The 23,316-nt window shown below is 35.9% G+C and overlaps 1 protein-coding gene across 1 annotated transcript in view; it reads right to left on the bottom strand.

Moving 5' to 3' along the window:
- The window catches only part of DMD (dystrophin), a 1,698,782-nt gene that overhangs the window by 1,381,681 nt on the left and 293,785 nt on the right, over window positions 1-23,316 (bottom strand). Inside the window, exon 13 of the mRNA XM_060087208.1 lies at window positions 10,604-10,727. Coding sequence (XP_059943191.1) covers window positions 10,604-10,727 — 124 coding nt within the window. The remainder of the gene's footprint in view (window positions 1-10,603; window positions 10,728-23,316) is intronic.

The raw sequence follows: 23,316 nt of genomic DNA, 5'->3' as shown, positions 1-23,316 counted from the left end.
AGGTGAAATTTCTGGGTTATCTTGAAAGTCAGCTTTGCAAAGACATTACTGAATTGTTTACACAAGAGTGTACAGAACCATGGAAAGTTCTAGCTTGCTACTTGAACTGAAAAGTCCATGAAAATAAAGTAGCCACACACAATATACTGTTAAAGGTAAGAACCCAGATGAAGCTCCAAAATTCACATATTCTTAATTCTCAACTTTGGTCTTCTAAATTCTCTGTCCTTAGCATCTAATTGGCACACGTTTCCCAATACTTTAAATTTGTTCTCCATTAAAAGGTAAATGCTATTTGCAAAGGACTCTGAGCATTTAGAAGAGAAAAATAAGCACATTCTAAGTAAATATATAATATTCAAATATTTACAACTACCAAGAGCTACAGCGGGATGTGGGGCATCTCAAATTTTAACCACATCTGCTCAAAAAAAAAGAAAATAAGAAAAATACTTGTACTACAACAAAACAACAACAAGAAAAATGAGAACTGGTGTTCTTTGAGTTAAACAGTTTTAGAATTATCCTTTTCTAACAGAGTGGCTTCTATTTTATCTACATTGAGTTTTGTTTTGTTTGTTTTTTTACATGAAATTATATGAAGAGTAGAATCAGAACACCATCTTGTCTTTATAAATGATGAAAAGAAATGATTAATGGCCTCCTTAATGTCATGATCATAATCTCTTTATTCTAAGCATCTAATGGAATAATCAATTAGTATTACTAACAGAGAGACAAACATAGTTGAATATCTCAGGGGTAATATTTGAGTTTAAATACCTTGCTTGGTTAGCCACATTATTTCAATTATTCTAATTTATATAACAACAATAACCACCATCATCACCACAACAAAACAGTAATCTCTGGAGTAGGTACTATTATTCTCCCAATTTGACAGAGGAGGAAAGCGAGGCACAGAGAGGTTTGTGAAAGATCTGAAAACACTGACATAACCATGATAAAAATGGAATGCCTTACACTGTGTACCAAATTACTGTGTATTACATGATTTCATATGTATTTCATAATAATTCTGTGAGATAGAATCAGCATTATTTTATCCTATTTTACACAAGAGAAAATTGAGCGCAAATAAGATTAAGTCATATATCCAAGATCATAGAAGTAGAGGCAATTTCCTGGTGGTCCAGTGGTTAAGATACTGCACTTCCATTGCAGGAGCCATACGTTCAATCCCTGGTCCTGATCGGGGAACTAAGATCCCGCAAGCCACATGGCATGGCCAAAAAAAGAATCATAGAAGTAGAAAGTTTTAGACCAATATTAGAAACCTGATGATCTAGTTACAAGTTAAGCTCTCTTTCAAACATACTCTGCTGCTTCTAGGGGTATTTCAATGAAGATGAATCAAACAGATTTGAACATATCTTATTCCAACTCACAGTAAAAGTAACCTGATAGTTTGGATGTAGTCAGGGATGGTATACAAAATATTTACCCATTAATGCAGCATGAGCACCAAGGTATCAGAAGGAACGCCTGGTCACTTGGTATGGACATGACAGTCTATAGGCTCATTGGCAACTGTGTACAGCTCAATTACTGTACCCCATTGCCGATGTATACTACTTGCAAACTGAGTAACTGCTGCATAAATAGAGATACAGGTCTGAGAAAGAAGCAGTTAGTAGCCTCCACATATTTGTCAATGTTTAGATGATACCTAGGTTCTGATAAGCAACAACATTTTAAAGAGGAATACTGGAAAATTAAGAGAAAAACTGACATAAATGTGCCTTGAGGAGTATGAACAAGATAGTGAAGAGCCCAGAAAATTTCATTTCAGACACACCTACAGATAGTTGATTACAAATGAGAAAATTTAGGGTAGCAAGGAGACAGGAAAGAAGGTAATGAAAAGTTTTGGAGTCACTCTGTTCTCAGGTGGTTCGAATTCTGTCCCCACTGCTTACCTGCTGTTTGACACTCAGAAAGTATCAATGGCTGATTCTCAGTCCTCAGCTTATTTATCACCATAATTTGATTCAGAGGATCCCTCTTCTTGGGAATACTGATTTGGCTTCCTAGACTACAAACACATACTTCCTCTGACCTCAAAGACTGCCTTTACTCAGTCTCCCATGCTGGTTCCTCCTCATCTCCCCGACCTCTAAATATAGTGTGTCCTAGGCCTCGATCTATATTTCCATTTGTTCAGGCCAACAACTTCGAATCCTTCTTGACTCTTTATCTCAAACCCCACAGACAATCCATCAGAAAATCCTATGGGTTCTTACCTCAAAGACATCCAGAAAGCAATGTTATAACTGTGCTCACTACTACCACACTAGTCAAAAGACCCCCATCATCTCTCGTGAGTCTAGATGTTTCAAAATAGCCTACTAAATGGTATCCCTGTTCCTGTCTTTGCTCCTTAATGACACATTCTCAACACAGCTGACAGAGAAAGCCAGCTCAACTCTCCAAAAGCTTCCCTTCTCACTCTGAGTAAAAGCTCAAAGCCTAACCATGGCTTCACCTGACCTTAATCTCCTTAGCCTCTCTGACCTCTTCTGCTACTAAACACCTTGATATTTCAGCCCCAGACACACTCTTTGTTTTTCTCTGACACTCTAGGCACACTCCTACCTCCTCGGGCTATGCATTTATTCTTCTCTCTGCCTTAAATGGTTCTACCTTGGGTATTTGTAAACTCCTCATTAGATCTTTACTTAAATGGCACTTTCTCAGTGAGACCTTGTACTGCCACTCTATCTACACACACACACGCACGCACACACACACACACACACACACCTTAGCTCTCATTCCCCCTTCATTTTCATCTTTGGCATTTATCACTAACATTCTATATGTTTTACATATTAATCTGCTTAATTTCCATCTTGCCCACAGGAATATAAACTGTATAAGGTCACGTATCCTTTTACATTTCCTTCTTCATGCTATCTGCAGTGCCTAGAATAGTGCCTGGTACATAGTAGATGCATAATAAAGTGAGGTCTATCATAGCATCATGCCTCCATATACAATATTACAGTCTCTCCCACTCCACCCACAGTTCAAAAGCTCTGTGAAGGTGTACGTGTGTAACAATCCTGGTAGTTATACATACAGTGGTCACCAAAGCAGCCCATGAGTTTAGGTGCTACAAGCTGAGGAAAGTAAAGTTGGATTCAATGAAAGTCTCCTGGAAACTCCAGATGAGACTGAGAGTTGGGAACAACTCACTCTCCAACAGGATTGTTATGTAGTCCTGATAACAGGAATAAACAATGACCCAAATAGAAAATGAGTAGTACCATGTAAAGTTCATTAAGTCAAAACTTAATAGAATCCTGCCTTGGCTGAGGAAGAGAAAACAAAGAGGGAAAAAACCCAACATGGTACTTGTAACATTTATTACAGAATAAAGAAAAAATATCATATTGAAAAAAATTAGAGGGAGTATAAACTCTGAACAGCAGACTACCAAACAAAAGTTCAGGAAACAGTTCTGGCATCTTCACTGAGATATCATGGACTTCATAAAAAGCAACATAAAATCATAAGGCTAGAAAATGTTGAATTTAACAAAAATGGAATGAAATACCAAGGCAACAGAGACACTGATCTCATAAGGAAGAAACTAAAAGCATTATCACGATCCAAATTAATACTGGAGATTGTAAAATGTAGACTTGATACTGAACAAAAGAGAAGGGAATGTTTCTTGACTATGGTACTAATCAGCATTCTTTGGACTCAGCAGCAAATAAACAAGTATTCCCATTTTTCAAGTAGAGAGTTATAGTATTTTCAAGTACCCTAATTAAGTTGTTCCTGTATTTCCAGACTGTGCAAAATCTTTGGCTATGCTGACATGTGGGGATGTTTTGTTATCCACTAGGGAATAAGTGGAACAACACTTTACTGGTCTCAGAAACTTGGGGATTACTTTTTTCTCAGATGTTTTTCAAATGTTTCAACATCTTCAGTCTTTCCTCCTCTTCCATGGTTCCAACCCTATTTATTGATATATATATATATATATATATATATATACATATATATGTATATATACATGTATATATATGTGTGTGTGTATATATATATATATATATATATATATATATATATATAAGCTTCCCCCTTGTTTTCAAGGCCACGAATATCATCTGAATGTTCTTCAACAATGACACCCATTTTCTTCCATGCATTTCATCTTCAATGTTAGTCCAAATATCTATAGCCAGATTTTAGCCCTCACTACTTTACAGAAACTTATTTCATGAAAAGCTCCAAATATTTTTCCTGCCAGGTACAATGCTTCTTAAAGCATTAAGTACTGATAACTAAAACAACCTCTTTCAAATCACCTTGTTCATGAAAACATATCTACCCTTGACATTAAGATCTTTCTATAATCTTTCTTCCTCTAGAAACTCATCCAGCTTTTCTGTATGTGTGCCTATTTCCTTATGTATCTCTGTTTATCATATATGTATGTGTATGAATACATATGTATAATATGGATATAATATTTTTAATTGTAAAAGTATATATTTTATAACAGAACACAGTTTTGAAATTATTTTTTCTCAACAGAGAAAAATACTTTACTCAGTATGTATTCCGTATATGATCATATGTTTAGAAGCTACTACTCAGATTCTAAAGTATCTAGTACACATAACTTCAAGTAAAGGCATGAGTGAACCATTGCATGAGCAATGCATTGTACATTTTCAAATATATAATGGGCTCATGAAAATTCTGAGAGATCATCAGGAAGTTATGAATTGTAAAGTGTATAACTTCAAGTGCAAAATAAAAGGCAATTCAAATCACTATGCTGGGCACATGAAATTAATATAATATTGTATGTAAATTATAATTCAAAAAATAAGATAATTGATCAAAAAGGCAATTTAGTTGTATTATTAAAAAAAAAGAAACATAATTAACATAAGTTTTAAGCAAAGTATACAGGAAAGAGAAGTTTACTAGTTCTTTAATAAGCTGATTAAAAACACTCATGACCTCTTGTCCTCCTTCTTTACCGGCATCTCTTAAAGGCCTCTTCTTTTCATGACATCTTTTCTAATTAATATGAAAGTAAGTTCCACATCCCCCAGAGTCCTATGCTGACTATAGAAGCAATTAATTTTCTATTCACTTAAGATTCTATAATGAAGTTTTACCCTTTGACAGAAAAAGTAATTTATTCACTCGAATGTTTATTCAGAAGTCGTTATATCCTACATATTGGTAGCAGAGCCTGACTTAAAACATGCCTGCAGAACTGAAAAAAAAATCACTTATTCACATAATCAAACGTTAAGTGGATTAAATACCAGGTGCTATGTTACACACTGCATACCAAAACCAAACTAAGCCAAACCAAAAGCGAACGAACAAACAAAACCCAAACAGATTAAGTTCCAGTCCCTAGTTTCTAGAAACCAACAATATAATCAATGTAACAATGGCAAGAAATCAGTTTGGATAAGTAGAAAGGAATTAGGTCATGGTAGCCTGCATAAGGGCAACATGAAGACAGTGACTTTGCCAATGCCTTTCAGTCAAAGGGCACCAGGAACCTGCCTGTAGATGAACAAAGTTAAGTTGATTTACTAGTTGCAACAAGAGACATGGCATGTAACAGGGAACTATGGGGGTATGTCTCTAAGAGGATGTTACAAATAGTTTATAGGGTTTGGGCTGTGTAAGGTGATGTGGGTGGTCAAGGAAGCAAGGCTTTGCCTTTAATTAGACGCTGTAAGGAAGTGGAGGTGATTCTATGATTGGATATCTTAAATCTTCTTATCTAGATGGCAGAAAGAATGTAGAGAGGCTAAAGCCATGATTAGTAAAGGTGCATAATCTGTCATATTAGTGAAGAGGAGGGATACTTGGTCATTTTGGGTGGTTTGGACAATGTCAGTATTTTTTACTGTATTGAGACATAATTACACAATGGTCACGTTTTTGTCGTGATCCATCATGATTGTGGAGTGGCCTTGTCTGAGGTGAGCATTCTGAGTTGTTTGTCATATTCAACATGAGAACATTACAGACTAGCTGCAAGCATTAGTACAGCATCTAGCACCTCCAAGGCCTAACTGTAGTGCCAAGCCAGCTCCTGAGTCTCAGTGGCTGTTCTTTTCTTTCTCAAATGAATGTAAACAGAGGCATAACAGGATATTGCTTATGTTTTAGTAAGTTCACTCTGGCAGAAGTGATGTGAAAACTTCTAAAGTAATACAACATTAGCGGCAGTGAAGACCAGCTAGGGACTGTCATCTTAAACCAAAGTCAGCCATGATATTAGCTTTAGTCAGGGTTGTGGTGATGGGAATAGAGAGAATTGGACAGTTTCAAGAGCTGTTAAGGGAATGAGATTAAATGACTTGTCAAAGGGTAGACTTGTGAATGGTAGAAAAAAAATCTAGATGACCCAGTTAGCTTTTAGGTTTCTGGATGAGGTTGTTGGAAGAAGAAAAGTAAAAAGAAAGAATAAAGGAGGGCTGGAGAGAGACTGAAGTTTAAGTTTGCAGGCAAACATTCAATTAAATTTGTCTATTAGGCAGTTAGATATATTGGACTGGGCTTTAAGGGAGAGACAGGAGCTAAAGATACACATTTGGGAGTCATTAGAAAATAGATGCTATTTGAATGGGAAGTAATGAGGATAATCTAGAGAGGAAAACAAGGGAAGAACTGTACAGAATTTCAATATTAAAGGAAAAACAAGATGGAACAAAAGGGCAAAAACGTTAAAAAGGTAAACAATAGAGAGTGGTATTCCATAATCCAAAGGAGGAAATAATTTCATGAAGGACTAAGAGGTTAATAGGGTCTAGTCCTGCAGAGAAGTTGAGAAAATAAGGCACAAAAATATTCACATATGTATTTATAGGATAGGATGGAAAGATGGAAAAACAGCCTGTTTAAAGGCTGATGATAAAGACCCAGAAAATACGGAGACACTGAAGAAATGGATGTGTGGCTGAATGGAAGCAGGTTCCTGAGGACAAAGAGAATGAAGATATTGAATACACACCCCCCGAGATTAGCCCTCATGAGCCAAAACACAGTCTCTTCCACCAAGGTAGAGGGAAATAAAGAGACCGTGAGCACAAATACACATAATTTAAGAGAGATTATTTTAACTAAAATAAGAGGGAAAGTCACCTACTGTAAATGGTGGGGAAAAGTTTAAGAGACCCATAAAAACTTGAAATAATAGTTAAGAAAAGTTGAGAAAATTTACTAGGGAAGTATGGAAAGCTTAGGAAGAATTACTGATGAGTCTGTTTAAGTGCGGTTTTTCCGAAATGGAGTAATGTCTGGCAGCGAAACATCTACAGTATTGTTAATGCAAGTGGGTAGGTGAGTTGAGGAGATGAGGGAAATGGAAGCTTTTGGAGACATCAAGATAGCCCACATGGGCTGAGATTTTTAAGGATAAAGGCATAACTTGGGTGGAGGAGATTGTGAACCTGATGCCAAAGTCTTCAAAGAGAAAATAATAGAATAAATTGGTGAATGACAGATGGCCACTTGGCATGAAACACAAGGGAAGAGGTAGTTTTACATTAAGGGTGGTACCTTTGGAAGTGACCCTGAGAAGTGAGTAAACTAGCAATTCTAAAGGAGTGGAGGAGTGAGTCATTAATCTTCGTGGTGATCTTAAGGGTAAAAGTATTGGGTTGGCCAAAAAGTTTGTTTGGACTTTTTCCCCATCTTACAGAAAAAGCCGAACGAACTTTTTTGGCCAACCCAATAAATTCCATATATGAACAAAACGGGTATACAGGAGAGAAAGTCTGTTTTGGAAGAAGGGTTTCCGAGTGCACAGTGAATGAGTGTGAGAAAGCACAAAGAAGAGAAAGTGAGACAAAGGAAAGAGTACAGAAGAGCATAGAGACGAAGATACAAGAAAGGACAGGTGAATAGAGGTTCCTATATTCCCGGTGGCAAACACAGATAATAGAGATAGGGAAACGGAGAATTAATTGGCTTGAAGACTTCCCACAGAACTTGGTGAAAAGTTGATTTGGTATGGGTGTAAGCAAGTGTAAGTCCCAGGAAGAGCCCAAGGCCTGTTGACCTTAATGGCTAGTAGGAAAGCTTTTCAGGAGAACATTGTAGAGGTATAAAATCACCTTGGGGTAAGAAGAGCTTGTTTTGTTGGTTTAATTACTAACTTACATTACCATGTGCTCAGTTCAAGAAGTTGAGTAGCTATACCTGTTAAGTCAGCTGGAAATTCTGAACTATGGCGACATTAACAGAATGAGTGAAGAACACCTAGAAGTCTGGTAAAGTCTCCCATTGTGTATTGGTTCTCCAACATTTATGTACATAGGAATCACCTGTGGATCTTGTTTAAATGCAAATTGATTTATCAAGCCTGAAATCAATCCTACAGTTCTAAGAAGCTCACAGATGATGCCAATACTGGTTGTCCAGGGACCACACTTTGAGTAGATATGTCCCCTAGAACTCAACTTCTAAAAAAGTGTATTATGTTAATTGTATGGATAAAACACAGTGTTAATAGAGAAGGAAATTTTTTGTTAGATTTAAAAGTATATCAATCTGAAGTGATAATGTCCTAGGATATTCTAATTGGCTGAAAGTGCTTGATTCCTTCATTTATTATTTCAAGTGAAAGAAAAAAAAGAGGAGGTATTATTTAGCCATTTTTAATGAATGCCTAAAAATGAATGAATACCACTCAAGCTCATGAGATAGGCCTCCCATGTGTTCAAAATAACCTACATAAACTGACAGGTGAAGAAGCAAGAAAATTAATGTATGCCTAAACTGCATATCCATCATCATTACTATGTATTTCTCTCAAGGATTTTTAAAATACATATACATTATATTTAGCCTGAAGGAAATGTCTAGGTAAATCATTTCATGTCCTATTTTAGTAGGCAATTAAGAATGATGTTTTTATTTCAGAATATGAGAGTAAAAGTTGATAAAGGTGACTCAACGAAGCATCAGAAAACCACTCATACAGTATTGTACATTTTTTTAGCACTTTCAGTCTCTCATTGCTGACACTATTGATTAAATGCAAATTGTTTCTAGGTAACCATATGATAACAGGAAATTTTTAAATTTATAGTCTGGAAATGCTAAAATTCAATTTTCCTGCTTGATCAAAGCTATTTTAAGACACAGAAATATGATGGCAAACAGTTAAGTGGATTATTCAGATAGATAAAAAATTTTTAATTAGCTAATAAAATGTCTACCCAAGGTGATTCATACTTTCAGTGGTCGAGTATGTCACATGAACTCCGAAACATAATTAGAGTTCATCTTCTCTAAGTAATTTTCTACTTGTAGAATTTCCCTCAAAAATTATAAGAATATACCTTTGAATAAGGATACTCTGAAATAAGATATTTTGCTATTTTCTACATGTTATCCTTCAGTTTAATTTTAAAACTAAAACATTAACAGTATAATCATAATTCCCTTTTCTTGAAACTATTTATAATAGTCTGTTATTAAGCTAACAGAATACCATAGAAAGCCAATAAGAAATTTAAAATAACTTTCCCATTTATAAACAGTCAACTCTGAGAAATGTTGATGAAATTCTCTCTCCCCCTCAAGCAGCCTAAAAAAACAGAATTTTTTCTCCTAGAAGAAGATTTTTTTGTTCTCCAAAAGTTCCAACCCCACGGCAGGTATTCCCTTGTATCTGTGGTAGTGTTGTATTTGTAAAAATCTAATAGATTTTGTAATTCATGAAATCAAATGCTTGAAAGATAAAGCAGAGTGAATCCACACATGTGATCTTCCTATAGCTAAAATTATTTAACATTCAGAATACCTGTTTCTTTAGCCTGCCCACTGCAGAATATTCACTCTGCCGGTTAGAAATTGCCTCACAAACTATTGCCAATTATATACCAAAAATGGATGTTTATAAGTCGAAGTTGAAAAATCAAAGCCTTGATAATATCCCTGAAGATGAAACAGCTCTTATTAAATTAATAAAAATCCCTATTGCGAAGGATGAAACCATAATGTCTCAGTAGGAAATAAAACCAGCAAACAATCTTTTATAAAAAAATACTGAAAAAGGCCGGGCATCTTTTAGTTATGGTAATGTAATACATACATATCCAGAAAATGCAAATATGTTATAACTTATGACAATTATTAATGACTTTGAAGTATAACATTTTGATGATAATGAGAGCACAAACAGGGTCTTTAGTATTCCTAAGGGTTGGGTCTATTCTATTCCATTCTATTCTGCAAGCCTGCTAAAATATCAGCCTTCAGGTGAAAGAACAATATATGAAGGGAAATCAGTATGAGTTCATGTTACAAAGTTGTTAATTTACAGCTAAATAATATAAAAGTTAAAGAAGGTTTACAAAAAGCATTCCTCGTTAGTCACAGCAGAATCTGTAAACATTTCTCTATGCTAAACTTTGATTCTACTTGATATGTAAAATATATTTCAAAGATATATTTAAAAGCATTATATCATAGCACTTTAATCTTTTCAACTTTAAGAGAATAAAAGTTCAGAGCATAGCGTTTACAAGCAGCAAAACTTAGAAAAATACATAAAAATTAATGCATAACCTACATTGACTTTTTCTTTAAGGTCTGAGAAGTTGCCTTCCTTCTGATAGATTGCAAATTCAGGACTCTGCAACACAGCTTCTGAACGAGTAATCCAACTGTGAAGTTCAGTTATATCGACATCCAACCTAAAACAGGGAAGAATAAGGGTCATTATTTCTTGATTATCTCTTTCTTCTATATGGGAAAAAAAAGCAATCTATCAACATTTACCATTTTTTCCCCAACCTGAAACTTCTGCCTGATGCCCCTATTACTGTTAACAGCACTACTATTTCCCTAGTCAGGATGGCTCAAAATTTGGAGTCAGCTTTGATCTAGTCTCATGATCACAGAGGTCATTTTATTCATCTCAATGTAGCAATGACCTCTACAGTATCTTCTATAAGTTATTCCTCAGCCTTTGTTTGAATGTCTGCATGATTGAAAAGTTAGTACTTTCCAAGATAACTCTCTTGCTTTTTGGAATGTACTTATAGTAAACAAAAAATTCCTTCTGGTGGCCCCATTAAACCATACCTCGGATACTCATGCCCTCCGTGTTGTCTCCAACCATATTGATGCTGTGTTTGGTCATATGACTTGCTATAGCAAATGGGAGGGATATTAGTACGTGTAACACAAGCATGGGCTTGATAAGTGCTTGCACCTTGGATCTTGTCTTCGTAGAACACACACTCTGAGAAGGCAAGTGTTATATAAGACTTGGAAAGATCCTAAAGTGCTTTACAAAAGCTCAGGCTTGCCAGGTGGAGAGACCACGTGAAAGACCATGCAGCACCAGGCAAGTGAATAAAGCCTTCTTTGACCTTCTGACCCAACTCAAACACCAGATGAATACAACCAAGTGAGTGCTCCAGCTGACTCCACTCAGAGCCACGGAACTGCCCAAAGAGCCCTGCCCACATTGCAAAGTTGTGATATGATAAACAAACAAACAAACAAATAAATAAATAAACCATTAAATTTTGAGGTGGGTTGTTATGCTGCAATAGATACGTGATCACCCACACTGTTATTCTCAAACATTCTTTTATTGCAGAGATCTATGGAGCTACTGGGAATAAACTTAACTCTGATGAGATGATTCAGGTCTACTTAAAGCAGAGATTTTCAAGGGAGTAAGGTGAGTTGCAAGGGTGGAGAATGTCTATGAATCACTTGAAATTTCAGGCATAATTCTGAATGTGTGTGCATTTTTCTTGAGAAAGAACCTATAGATTTTATCAGCATCTGTAAAGAATCTATGATAACAGGAATTTAGAGATCATCTAATCCAACTGTTTATTAAACAAAACAAACAGGCAAACAAACAAATGAAAATTATCCAGAAAAATCAATGACTTACTCAATTTTCATAGGAAATCTGTGGAGTAGACCAAAAATACAAATACAAGATTTAAGACACCAAGTAATGTACTGTAATCACCATGCTGTAGCTCCTTTTCCAATACAACCCTCAAATAGTTGAAATCAACTCTTTAAATCCACTAGAAGATATCTGATGGTCAGCCTACCCTACTCCTAGTTACTTCAATGGATATTCCATGGTTTGTCAGTATCTTACTTTCCTTAAAATTTGGTTCCTAAAAAGATCATATCAGTGGTGTTTAGTATAATCAGGAAAGAATAAACAATTATCTTCTTTATGAGTACTTTCATTGAGGTAGCCTATGAGCTCAATCAACTCAAATTTCAAGGCTTTAAATCATATAAACCTGTTAGAATTTTTCACGTTAGTTGAAGGCTATTGTTTTAAAATTAAACTGATGAAGAGCTTCACAGAACACAAAACACTTCCAAAAGCCTTTTGTTTTCTTACAAAAATCAGTGGTAATGTACTACCAATCTCTCTGCTCATATGAGGTGATGGAGGCTCAGAGAAATTAAGTCAGTTGATCTCAGACTGTTAGTACCATACGGACGAAACTTAATTCATCTTGTTCACCATTATATCCTTCACCTCAAAGAGGACCTGATTCATAGTAATAAATATTTACAAAGTTTTTATTTACCAAGGCTACACAACTGGAAACAGAAGAAACAGAGATCTGAATTCAGAGATTTTTTATTCTAAATTCCACATCATTAAATGTCAATCCCTTATTTACATATGGATTATAAATATTTATGGTGTTTTATTTTATCATACATGGTGGTTATCTTTCCTACATTTGTTTTTCGCATAAGTTTAACTATTAGGTGTCCTATTTCTTCACTTGTAATGCTGATTTTAAGAGTCCTGTTGCATGCTACTAACAATCTTTCTCATTGATGTTAATTTACGAAATCAACAGTCTTCAACTATGGTCATTTAGCCACCCACCAAATCCAGTGCACGTTTTCCATCAGAATGTCTTAAGAAGGACATTTTTGTTTTTCCTTTAGTCCAGTATAAAAATCTCTGTGTGTTTCTGCCTGTGGACATTCACTTGCCAGTGCATGGGGCAGGCCAGGAGTACTGGGATGTTAATACCTCAGGGGTGACCCTCAGCTAGTGATAGCCGGGAGTTGGTAGATAAATATCCCAGCTCCCTTGCCTTCAGTGCAACCACCTTGAAGGAAGGATATTACACACAGTGTCTCAGAAGGTTCCCAGCAGGATTGAGCACAGTTGCCTCCATTGTTAACCTGCTCATGTATCATCCTGTAATGGCTGCTTTTTTCTTATCTCACTTCCTCACTTTGCTTCCTGGGATTACTTCCTAAAAAAACTACCTGCACCAAATCTTTGTCTCCAGATCCACTCTTGTGGAAACCCAGTCTAAGGCAATGATCAACAGCCTCAACCCAGCATCCTGCCATATTTAATTTTTTCACCTTGAGCTCTGACTCTCCACAGGAACTATTTCAAACTTTTCCCAAAGCTCTCAAAGCTCTGATCCGTCTTTTTTGTTTGGGATTGACATATACACACTGCTATATTTAAAATAAAAAACCAACAAGGGAAAAAAATCAACCAAAATGAAAAAAAAGCTCTCATCCATCTTCTTTCTCCACATATCAACAGATGACATTGTTTCCTACTTTACAGAGAAAAGTGCAATTATCAGACTAGAATTTCTCTCCCTTCCATTTCCAATGTCCAATCTTACCTGCCTGTGCCCTTCTCATTCCTTTCCCTTCAAATGAGTTTCTCTTCTTTTACTTAAAGCCAATCCCTCTACCTGCATTTTGTACTTCATTCTCTTACTTCTCAGGCATTTGAGTCTATCAATTTTTTAATGTATCCACTGTAAATTCAACCCCTCCCTCTCAAGTTAATTCTTCATATGGAAATTTAAACATATTTTATTGATTCCTTTATTAAAAAATCAACACTCTCTTGACCCCCATATTCTCCTCTGGCCATTCTCTTATCTTCTGTAAAGGCAAATGTTTTGCAACAGTTGTCCAGTTTCCTGTCAGTTCCCTACCTCCTATTCACTCCTTAATCCACTCAATGTTGTTTCTTAACAAAAACATATTAATAAAGGAATCATGTCACTAAAGCCAATGGAGAGTTTTACTTTCTTGCCATCTAGCAACACTTAACACTGTTGTTGACCATATTCTTCTTTGAAATTCATTTTTTGCCTCCATGATCCCCCTCTATTTATTTTGTCTTCTATTTCTATGACCACAGGTAATTTTTTCTTTGCAGGCTCATCCTCTTCCATCCTGTTATTACATGCTGAAGTTTATCAAGGCCCGGTTCATTTTCAATCATCTTCTATCCTATTATATTACTCTCTCTCACTAGCAATCTTATTCATGCTAATGACCTTAACCACAATATATATATCAATGACTCTGATACAGATATCTCTACTTTAAGCATTTCTTCTGAGCTCCATAGCTACATAACCATCCACCTACTGGATAATCCCACTTGCATGCTCTAAGAGCTCTTTCAATATATTATGTCAAGACCTAATGTTTGATTTTCTCTCCCAAACTGGTACTCTCCTAGTGTCCTCAGACCTGTGAATGGCATCACCGTCTATCACCTTTGATACCCTCCTCTCCCTTCCCTCACATATTTAGCAAAGTCTAATCCATCAAACATTCTATTTCTTGTGAATCTATCTGCTTCTCAGGATCTCTACAGTTGGCATCCTCACTGATCTTGCCATTAAATGTGACCAAAACTACTGAAATGGCCTCTCCACTGGTTCTAGGCAACCTTTCTGGAACCCTCCCATCTGTCCCATGCACTACTGGTGAAATTATCATTTCTAAAAGATATCTGATTATATAACCTTCATTCATTAAGCCACTCAAAGATTTTCCATTTTTCTTAGGATAAAGAGCAAAATTTCAGACCTCTTAACCCTATACTTTACTTCTAGAAACAAATCTCTCTTCAAGTTTCTTAGGGAACCAAGGAGCCATACTGCAGTCTTGTCCCTCCCCCAATGAAGTGAAATCCTTCATTGACTCTTATCCACTAGAAGATTTCTATTTTGGAAACTTGGCTTCTTGATATAATCCACATTGGTCACTCTGGTCAAATCTGTCCCTTCACCTTTACACCAGTCTGACTCAATTACACATCAAATACTCTCTGAGTCATAAAGGTGAGATGTGAATATCCACCATTCAATGTCAAATTCTCCCTTTAGACTTGGTTTTTGTGGTCTCACACCATTTAATTCAGAGTATCTCTGGTAAAGATTGCTCACGTCCACCTACAGGTCCATGAAACTAAAAGTTGACTCAAGGTGCTAAGCTGGCATCACAGCTAGGAGAGATCTGCTAAGGCCTATGTTGGAGAAAGTTTTCACCAGGCCTGGAATTTACATTGGTCTTTTTTGCACATGTGTTATAATTATCCTTTACCACCACCTCTAATCAATTGCAAAAAAAGGTAAAGGATATTTATTCAGTTTGAAAATAAATAATTTTCAAAAAAATCATAATACTTTTAGATAGCTGTCTTTCTGAAAAATGTGGAACTGTATGTTTCCTTTTAAAACACATCTCTACCTTCGTTTCTGCCACAAAATATATACTAAGTGCTTATTATATGCCAGACATAGTATTAAACTCCACAGATAACAGAGATGAAAATGCAGCAGTCCACATTATCAAGGAGTTTGGTTTAGCGAAACATCCATTTGACAAAAAATGCTTTAGACATAGAACTGGGGCTCAGCTCACACCGTGACTTTTGTTTAGGATAATCAAAAAAACACCTTTTCAATGAATTAAGATTAAATCAGTTTCTAGACTAGAGACTCTGCCAGGTAAATTGGTTATCTGCACACAATGAATCCTTTGTGGAGTCAACACCATGGTAACCGTCTGCTTGCTGCTCAGACTGTGAAGATTTTAAGGGAGGCCTGGGCACCAGTTGGCATGTAGTTCTAATAATTCAGATCAATTCAGGCAACAGGATGTGAAATCCCATAGAGAGGTCTTTCCTCATTCAATGTTTTTGTTTGTCTGACTTTATAGATTTGGAAAGAGACTGCAAAAGATGACTGAACTTGCTCTTTACATAAGTATCTTTTAGAGAGTGATTATACTCTTTTGATTTACAGATTTATATATTTTAAAAAATTATTTTTTTATTTTTAAATTTTCTTTAACATCTTTATTGGCGTATAATTGTTTTACAATGTTGTGTTAGTTTCTGCTGTATAACAAAGTGAATCAGCTATATGTATATATAAATACCCATATCCCGTCCCTCTTGCGTCTCCCTCCCACCCTCCCTATCCCACGCCTCCAGGTGGTCACAAAGCGCTGAGCTGTCTCCCTGTGCTATGCGGCTGCTTCCCACTATCTATTTTACATTTGGTAGTGTATATATGTCCATGCCACTCTCTCACTTTGTCCCAGCTTACCCTTCCCCCTCCCCATGTCCTCAAGTCCATTCTCTATGTCTGCGTCTTTATTCCTGTCCTACCCCTAGGTTCATCAGAACCTTTTTTTTTTCAGATTCCATATATATTTGTTTTTCTCTTTCTGACTTACATCACTCTGCATGACAGACTCTAGGTCCATCCACCTCACTACAAATAACTCAATTTTGTTTCTTTTTATGGCTGAGTAATATTCCATTGTATATATGTGCCACAACTTCTTTATCCATTCATCTGTAGATGGACACTTAGGTTGCTTCCATGTCCTGGCTATTGTAAATAGTGCTGCAATAAACATTGTGGTACATTTGTCTTTTTGAATTATGGTTTTCTCAGGGTATATGCCCAGTAGTGGGATTGCTGGGTCATGTGGTAGTTCTATTTTTAGTTTCTTAAGGAACCTCCACACTGTTCTCCATAGTGGCTGTATTAATTTACATTCCCACCAACAGTGCATGAGGGTTTCCTTTTCTCCACACCCTCTCCAGCATTTATTGTTTGTAGATTTTTTGATGATGGCCATTCTGACTGGAATAAACCTACCTAAGGAGGCAAAAGACCTGTATGCAGAAAACTATAAGATACTGATGAAAGAAATTAAAGACGATACAAACAGATGGAAAGATATACCATGTTCTTGGATTGGAAGAATCAACATTGTGAAAATGACTTTACTACCCAAAGCAATCTACAGATTCAATGCAATCCCTACCAATGGCATTTTTCACAGAGCTAGAACAAAAAATTTCACAATTTGTATGGAAACACAAAAGACCCCGAGTAGCGAAAGCAATCTTCAGAAAGAAAAACGGAGCTGGAGGAATCAGGTTCCCTGACTTCAGACTATACTACAAAAGCTACAGTAATCAAGATAGTATGGTACTGGCACAAAAACAGAAATATAGATCAATGGAACAGGATAGAAAGCCCAGAGATAAACCCACGCACATATGGTCACCTTATCTTTGATAAAGGAGGCAAGAATACACAATGGAGAAAAGACAGCCTCTTCAATAAGTGGTGCTGGGAAAACTGGACAGCTACACATGAAAGAATGAAATTAGAATACTTCCTAACACCATACACAAAACTAAACTCAAAATGGATTAAAGACCTAAATGTAAGGCCAGACACTATCAAACTCTTAGAGGAAAACATAGGCAGAACACTCTATGACATAAGTTACAGATTTATTTTTAAGGGATTTCAAATATTTTTTAGGGAAGTTGTGAGTAAAGTGCTTTACCTAGGAAAACTATATCTATTCATAAGCATGTGTGTTAATATGTTACACTTTCTTTCTGAAATGGAATGGAACAAAGTATCAATGAGTTTGTATTATTCTTAGCTGTTAGACCTTCTTTTTCTCTCTTCTTTCATCATTGTGATGTCTTGATTCCTTTGGCAATAGGTGGAAGCTAAACCCAATTCTTACATGATTTAAGCTCTGAGCTATTGCTCATGTAATATTCTGTTTACTTTCTTTTTCTGTGGCTTCTATTTCAGCTTGTTGCTTCAACCATATCTATTATTTTCTTACTAAAACTTTTTCTGTCTCAATGTAATATACAGTCAGCCCATACTCCAAGATCTAACATTCAATACCATCCCTTAGCGTTCTGGGACTTAACTGTCAGCTGCTAGCACTTGTTTTCCCTCCAGTATTCTGCCAGTAGCCAGCCCCATCTCTGTGTGCCAGCAACGAGGATGGAAGGGTGAAGGGGAAGCAGAGGCAGTTTTCAAAAGGCTTCCTGTGCACTCTTACTGAGTGCCAATCGCTCACATTCAATGCTTAGCCTCAGTGACATTTCCACCGCTTTTAGCAAAATGAACAAGACCTCCTTCTTGGCTTCTACTCAGACACTGGCTTCCAAGTAACAATTGCACATTTACTTTATTCCCTATCAATTTGGCAGCTCTTGCTTCATCACTTTCTGTGCCTTGCCCCCTAGTTTTCACATGTTCACTGGCATTGAATAATTTTCACATATCCTTGCTGAGATGTATGCCAAATTAACAGACTCCCCTGATTTAAATCCATACATGTTTCTAAATTGGGTGCTATCTATTCTCCCCAGCGTTTTGCCACTGGTATTTTTCATCACGCTTTGCACTACTTAGGCTGGGTCTTTAATCACCAACTGAAGATATCATACAGATGTAACTCAGGTACCTTTTCAAAACCCTCAAGAATAACACTGAAGAGTTATTTTCAATACCACATTAAATCTTGGATTCTGTGCATGTATTTTTCTTCCTTTATAAAATCACTAATTTCTACTAATTTTTTTTCACCTTTAAAACTCTCAGAAAACATTGATAAAGAACTGACATAGAATAAGTTGCTTATAATGGGCCTGTACACCCTCAGAATCAGCCCATCAACAAAATTTCTTATTACTCACTCATCTTACTCTCATAACACACTTCACTCTGTACTTAATGTACTTCTATATGTTATTACAGATAGACTCTATCCCTTAAATCCAGTCTAACTTTATCCAACTTTATCCAAAATTTTCATTATCTAAGAAAATAATGACTTCTAACTCTCTATTTACAAAATGATTTTCTTTCTGTAACAGTTGATAAATATTCTGTCCTATATTTTTCAAGTATGTCCTAAAATCTCATCTTTGTGATTATTTATGATTAACAGTGAAGTGGCAATTTTCTCTCCTTTACAAAGGCACTCATCACAAACCCCCAAAACTAAAATCTGTAGAGTCTCATGGAACAGAGCAACCATATCTTTGATATTTTTTTTGGCAAATATTTTATTACCAAACCAAGGTTTTTTTCTAAAGAGATCTGCTATTTTTCTGGAAGTTTCAAGTATGGTGCATATATACCAAATATTCGAAAGGTCTAAGTTTTCCCTCAAGATCATATTGTACAAATGGACTCTACTTCCTCCAGTTGAATTTTCCATAAAGATAATGCAAATTAGATCAATTATACTTCCTTGCAGTCAAAATTAGTCAAAATGTTGCAGGTGCGTGTATATGTGTGTGTATGTGTATGTGTAAATATTTTAAGTAAATTAAAAGACAAACAGAAACACATCCAAAAGAACCAGAGAAACACTTGCAGTTTAAAAGTTATCAATTTTGAATTGTCAACAGTAAATCATTGTATGGAATTTGTGCTCTATAACACTGCTAATTATATCAGAGCTCTATTTGTGCTCTATAACACTGCTAATTATATCAGAAGAGCCTCTTAATGGGCACTACTGCGTTCTGTTAATATAGTGACTGCCATATAAAGTATTTAACTAAGATGACACATTTACATAAACTTTTATTCAGTCACTTTTAATATACCATTTGGAACTCATCATTCCCAAATGTGTAAACTGTGAAACTATAAATCCCTCGAGCTCCCAGACTTAAACTAACTTGATTAGTGAGCTAGGTTATGAATGGCCATATTATATCTTTAAACAGCTTTGCACATAGAATTTCATAAAAACTTATAAGCCTCACCTTTAGCAGCCTGAAAGCATTAAAATTTGTGAAATATGTTAACTCTTGCACAATCCTAAGGCTCTAGGCCTAGACCAGATGACTTAACAAACAAAATTTTAATGTACATGTTAATTAGCTAGAACACACGTTTTCATGTTCATGGAAACAAAACTATGACTCTTTTTTACTGGTACTACAATGTGGAAGAAATCTTCCTGGAGGTGAGGTAAGAATTTTAAATTTTGTTTATTATATATATATATATATATATATATAATTTATTTATTTATTTATTTTGCATTACGTGGGCCTCTCACTGTTGTGGCCTCTCCCGTTGCGGAGCACAGGCTCTGGACGCGCAGGCCCAGTGGCCATGGCTCTCGGGCCCAGCCGCTCCACGGCATGCGGGATCCTCCCGGACCAGGGCACGAACCTGTGTCCCCTGCATCGGCAGGCGGACTCTCAACCACTGCGCCACCAGGGAAGCCCTGTTTATTATATTTTTTAATAATCATCTTTCTTCTTCAGATTTCTAGAACATGAGAACACATTTTAATTCCATATTGGTATATGGCTACTCTGGACGCCAAACCATATGATGAACTCCTACTCATCTTTCAAGACTGTCCAAGATATACAACTTCTGTGAAGGTTTTTTTGATCAACCTCTCCCTACTCTTTCCCCTTCAACCTTCCTTCTGGGGAAACTGGTCCCTCCCTCCCATGTTTCCACATGTTACTTCCTTTTAAAAATTGAATAAATAGAATACAAATTAAATTTGAACCAGAGAAATGTTATAAAATTTTGAATGAAATTTGTTAAAAAATATTTTAAAAAATCAATACAAACCTTGTTATTGCTAAAATATGAAGTATTTCTAGGACTTTGAGATGTGCTGAGTATATGGTGATTATTGTACTTTTAAAGTTATACAATATTATTAAAGGGCAAAATCCTATTTAATCAGGAGAAAACAAGTTAACATTTAGATAACTACCTCCCTTAAATCAAGATAGTTTTTATATACACACACAGATATATGCACGTGTTTGTATAGTGTGGGCGTGTTTTCCTTGGTGGGAGGGGGAAAATAGGGCCAAATGATTGCCTTAAATTTTTTTTGTAATGTTTGTGAACATATGTGTTTGTACGTATATGTATGTCTGTGTGTGCTTTAAATGTAAAGTAAAGACGGTGCAATGGAAACTCACTGAACTGAAAGTCAGTTGTCACAGGTTTTAATCACCCATCTTAATCTTTATGCTGCTTCCTTCGGCAAATGACTTAACTTCTCTGATCTTCCTTTACTTCTTCCTTTAAATTTCAAAAATTACAAAGCTTCCATCAGACCGGTCTTAAAATAAAAACTAACAAGGACTTTTTAAAAATTACTCTTAAATGTGTGTTTATTTATCTCACTAATTAAAGTGATTGTGACCTGAGATACAAAGCTGAGGTCAGCTTTGCTTACACTGCAGCTTTGATATTCCAATTAAATTAGTCTGTTCAGCTAGCAATCAAATTAAATAACATCTAAGGATGTTATGATTCCCAGTTATAAGAACCCTATAAACTCTTTTTGACAGTTTACACAGCACCTGAAACAAAATATAATGAACGGGAAAGAACACTGTCCTCAGTTAATATAAACCTGCCACATTAACAGTCCTATCAAATAATCTGTTTTCCTTGTGTTTGCGTGATCTTATTTACAAGCTTAAATGTATTTCTACTTTTGTATGTGTAAATTTAAGCACATCACTCATAAAATAATACGTTTCGGTACAGTAAAATTTAATGATTCCAGTTTGCGCTGAAATGCATCTTTAAAAGATACTAAAAAATCAATTTCTGTGTAGTTTACCTTGTCCTAAAATATGCCTATTTAACATGTGCTTCAAAATCTGGATTCTAGTCCAAAACATAAGTTTGTCCTTAAAATCATGCATCTTCTTCATTGTCAATTATGGCAAATCAAATTACATGTTTAATGTGTATAAAATACTGCCTTTTAATATACATGCCCTTGAATACAAACCCAGCAATTTAATATTTTTAAGCTATAAATGCCAGAAAACTGTCCATGCATTACCTGGCATTGCAATTCATCTTTGTACCTCTAGGATAGTTAATTGTACTGAACGGAATAAAACTCCTACAAAAATATTGTTTCTCTGCAAAAAGTAAAACAACTAAAATATTTTAACAAGTGGTAGATTAAAATGACTTGAACATAATCTTCTTAGCTTAATTTGGTAACAAATCTCAATCATTTAAAAATACATTGGTAATATTTATTTCTAAAATGTGATATGGTTGAAAAGAAGTCACTTTTACATCTTCTGTTAATATAACTTTCAGGGAATCACACCTTAAAAACTAAGGAGGGCCTCCCTGGTGGCGCAAGTGGTTGAGAGTCCGCCTGCCGATGCAGGGGATACGGGTTCGTGCCCCGGTCTGGGAGGATCCCATATGCCGCGGAGCGGCTGGGCCCGTGAGCCATGGCCGCTGAGCCTGCGCGTCCGGAGCCTGCGCGTCCGGAGCCTGTGCTCCGCAACGGGGGAGGCCACAGCAGTGAGAGGCCCGCATACCGCAAAAAAAAAACCAAAAAACAAAAAACAAAAAAACTAAGGAAATCCCCCAAATTCTAATATGTCAAAACCAGCTAGATTAGAGGAATTAGTTATAAAGCCAAAGAGTATGAAAGCACGTGGACAAAAAATGCATGATCCAGAGGACCAGAAATAAAATGCTGCTAAGCCACAGATGCGTGGAGCCTATTTTTCATTTTCAGTAAAATGAAAGTCCCTTTGAAACACAGTTTTGTGCAAGAAAATCATCTTAACACAGGTTAATGGAAATATTCTTTTAAGTGATAGATGAAATCTTGTCATAATAATACATCTATAATTATACAATGTAATATGCTCAAGTTGAAAACCCTGAGCCGTTTATTTTAAATCAAATTTGATGTTTATTTAAAATTGATGAAAACAAAAAGCAAAGCTGTATATGCTCTTGTGAGAAATAAATGTGGGCACTAGAGGGTGCACATTCCCTTTCACAGCTTGTCTGGACTTCAATTTGGCTTCTCATATTTTCTTATCTACATAATGATAATGTGGTGACAAATGGATTTTTCATGCGAGTTCTCTTACAGAGAAACATAAAATGTCCAAAGATATAGATAAAATGGTGTAAAAGGAACATGTGAGGAAGGCACTGAAACATATACACAAAAGTATCTTGAAGTCATAATAAGAGATTCCCTTGAGAAAATGTCTTCAAATTGGGGAGAAGCGCTTAATCCAAATAATATAGTAGCATTTTCTGTACTTTATAACTCAGGATTTTTTTTCCCAGTTCATTAATTTTACCTATTCTTTTGAACATTAAT

This window comes from Mesoplodon densirostris, chromosome X, assembly GCF_025265405.1.
Source record: "Mesoplodon densirostris isolate mMesDen1 chromosome X, mMesDen1 primary haplotype, whole genome shotgun sequence".
Taxonomy (NCBI): Eukaryota; Metazoa; Chordata; class Mammalia; order Artiodactyla; family Ziphiidae; genus Mesoplodon; species Mesoplodon densirostris.
The sequence above is the reverse complement of the archived record's forward strand: the minus strand, read 5'-3'. Positions and strand labels throughout refer to the sequence as shown.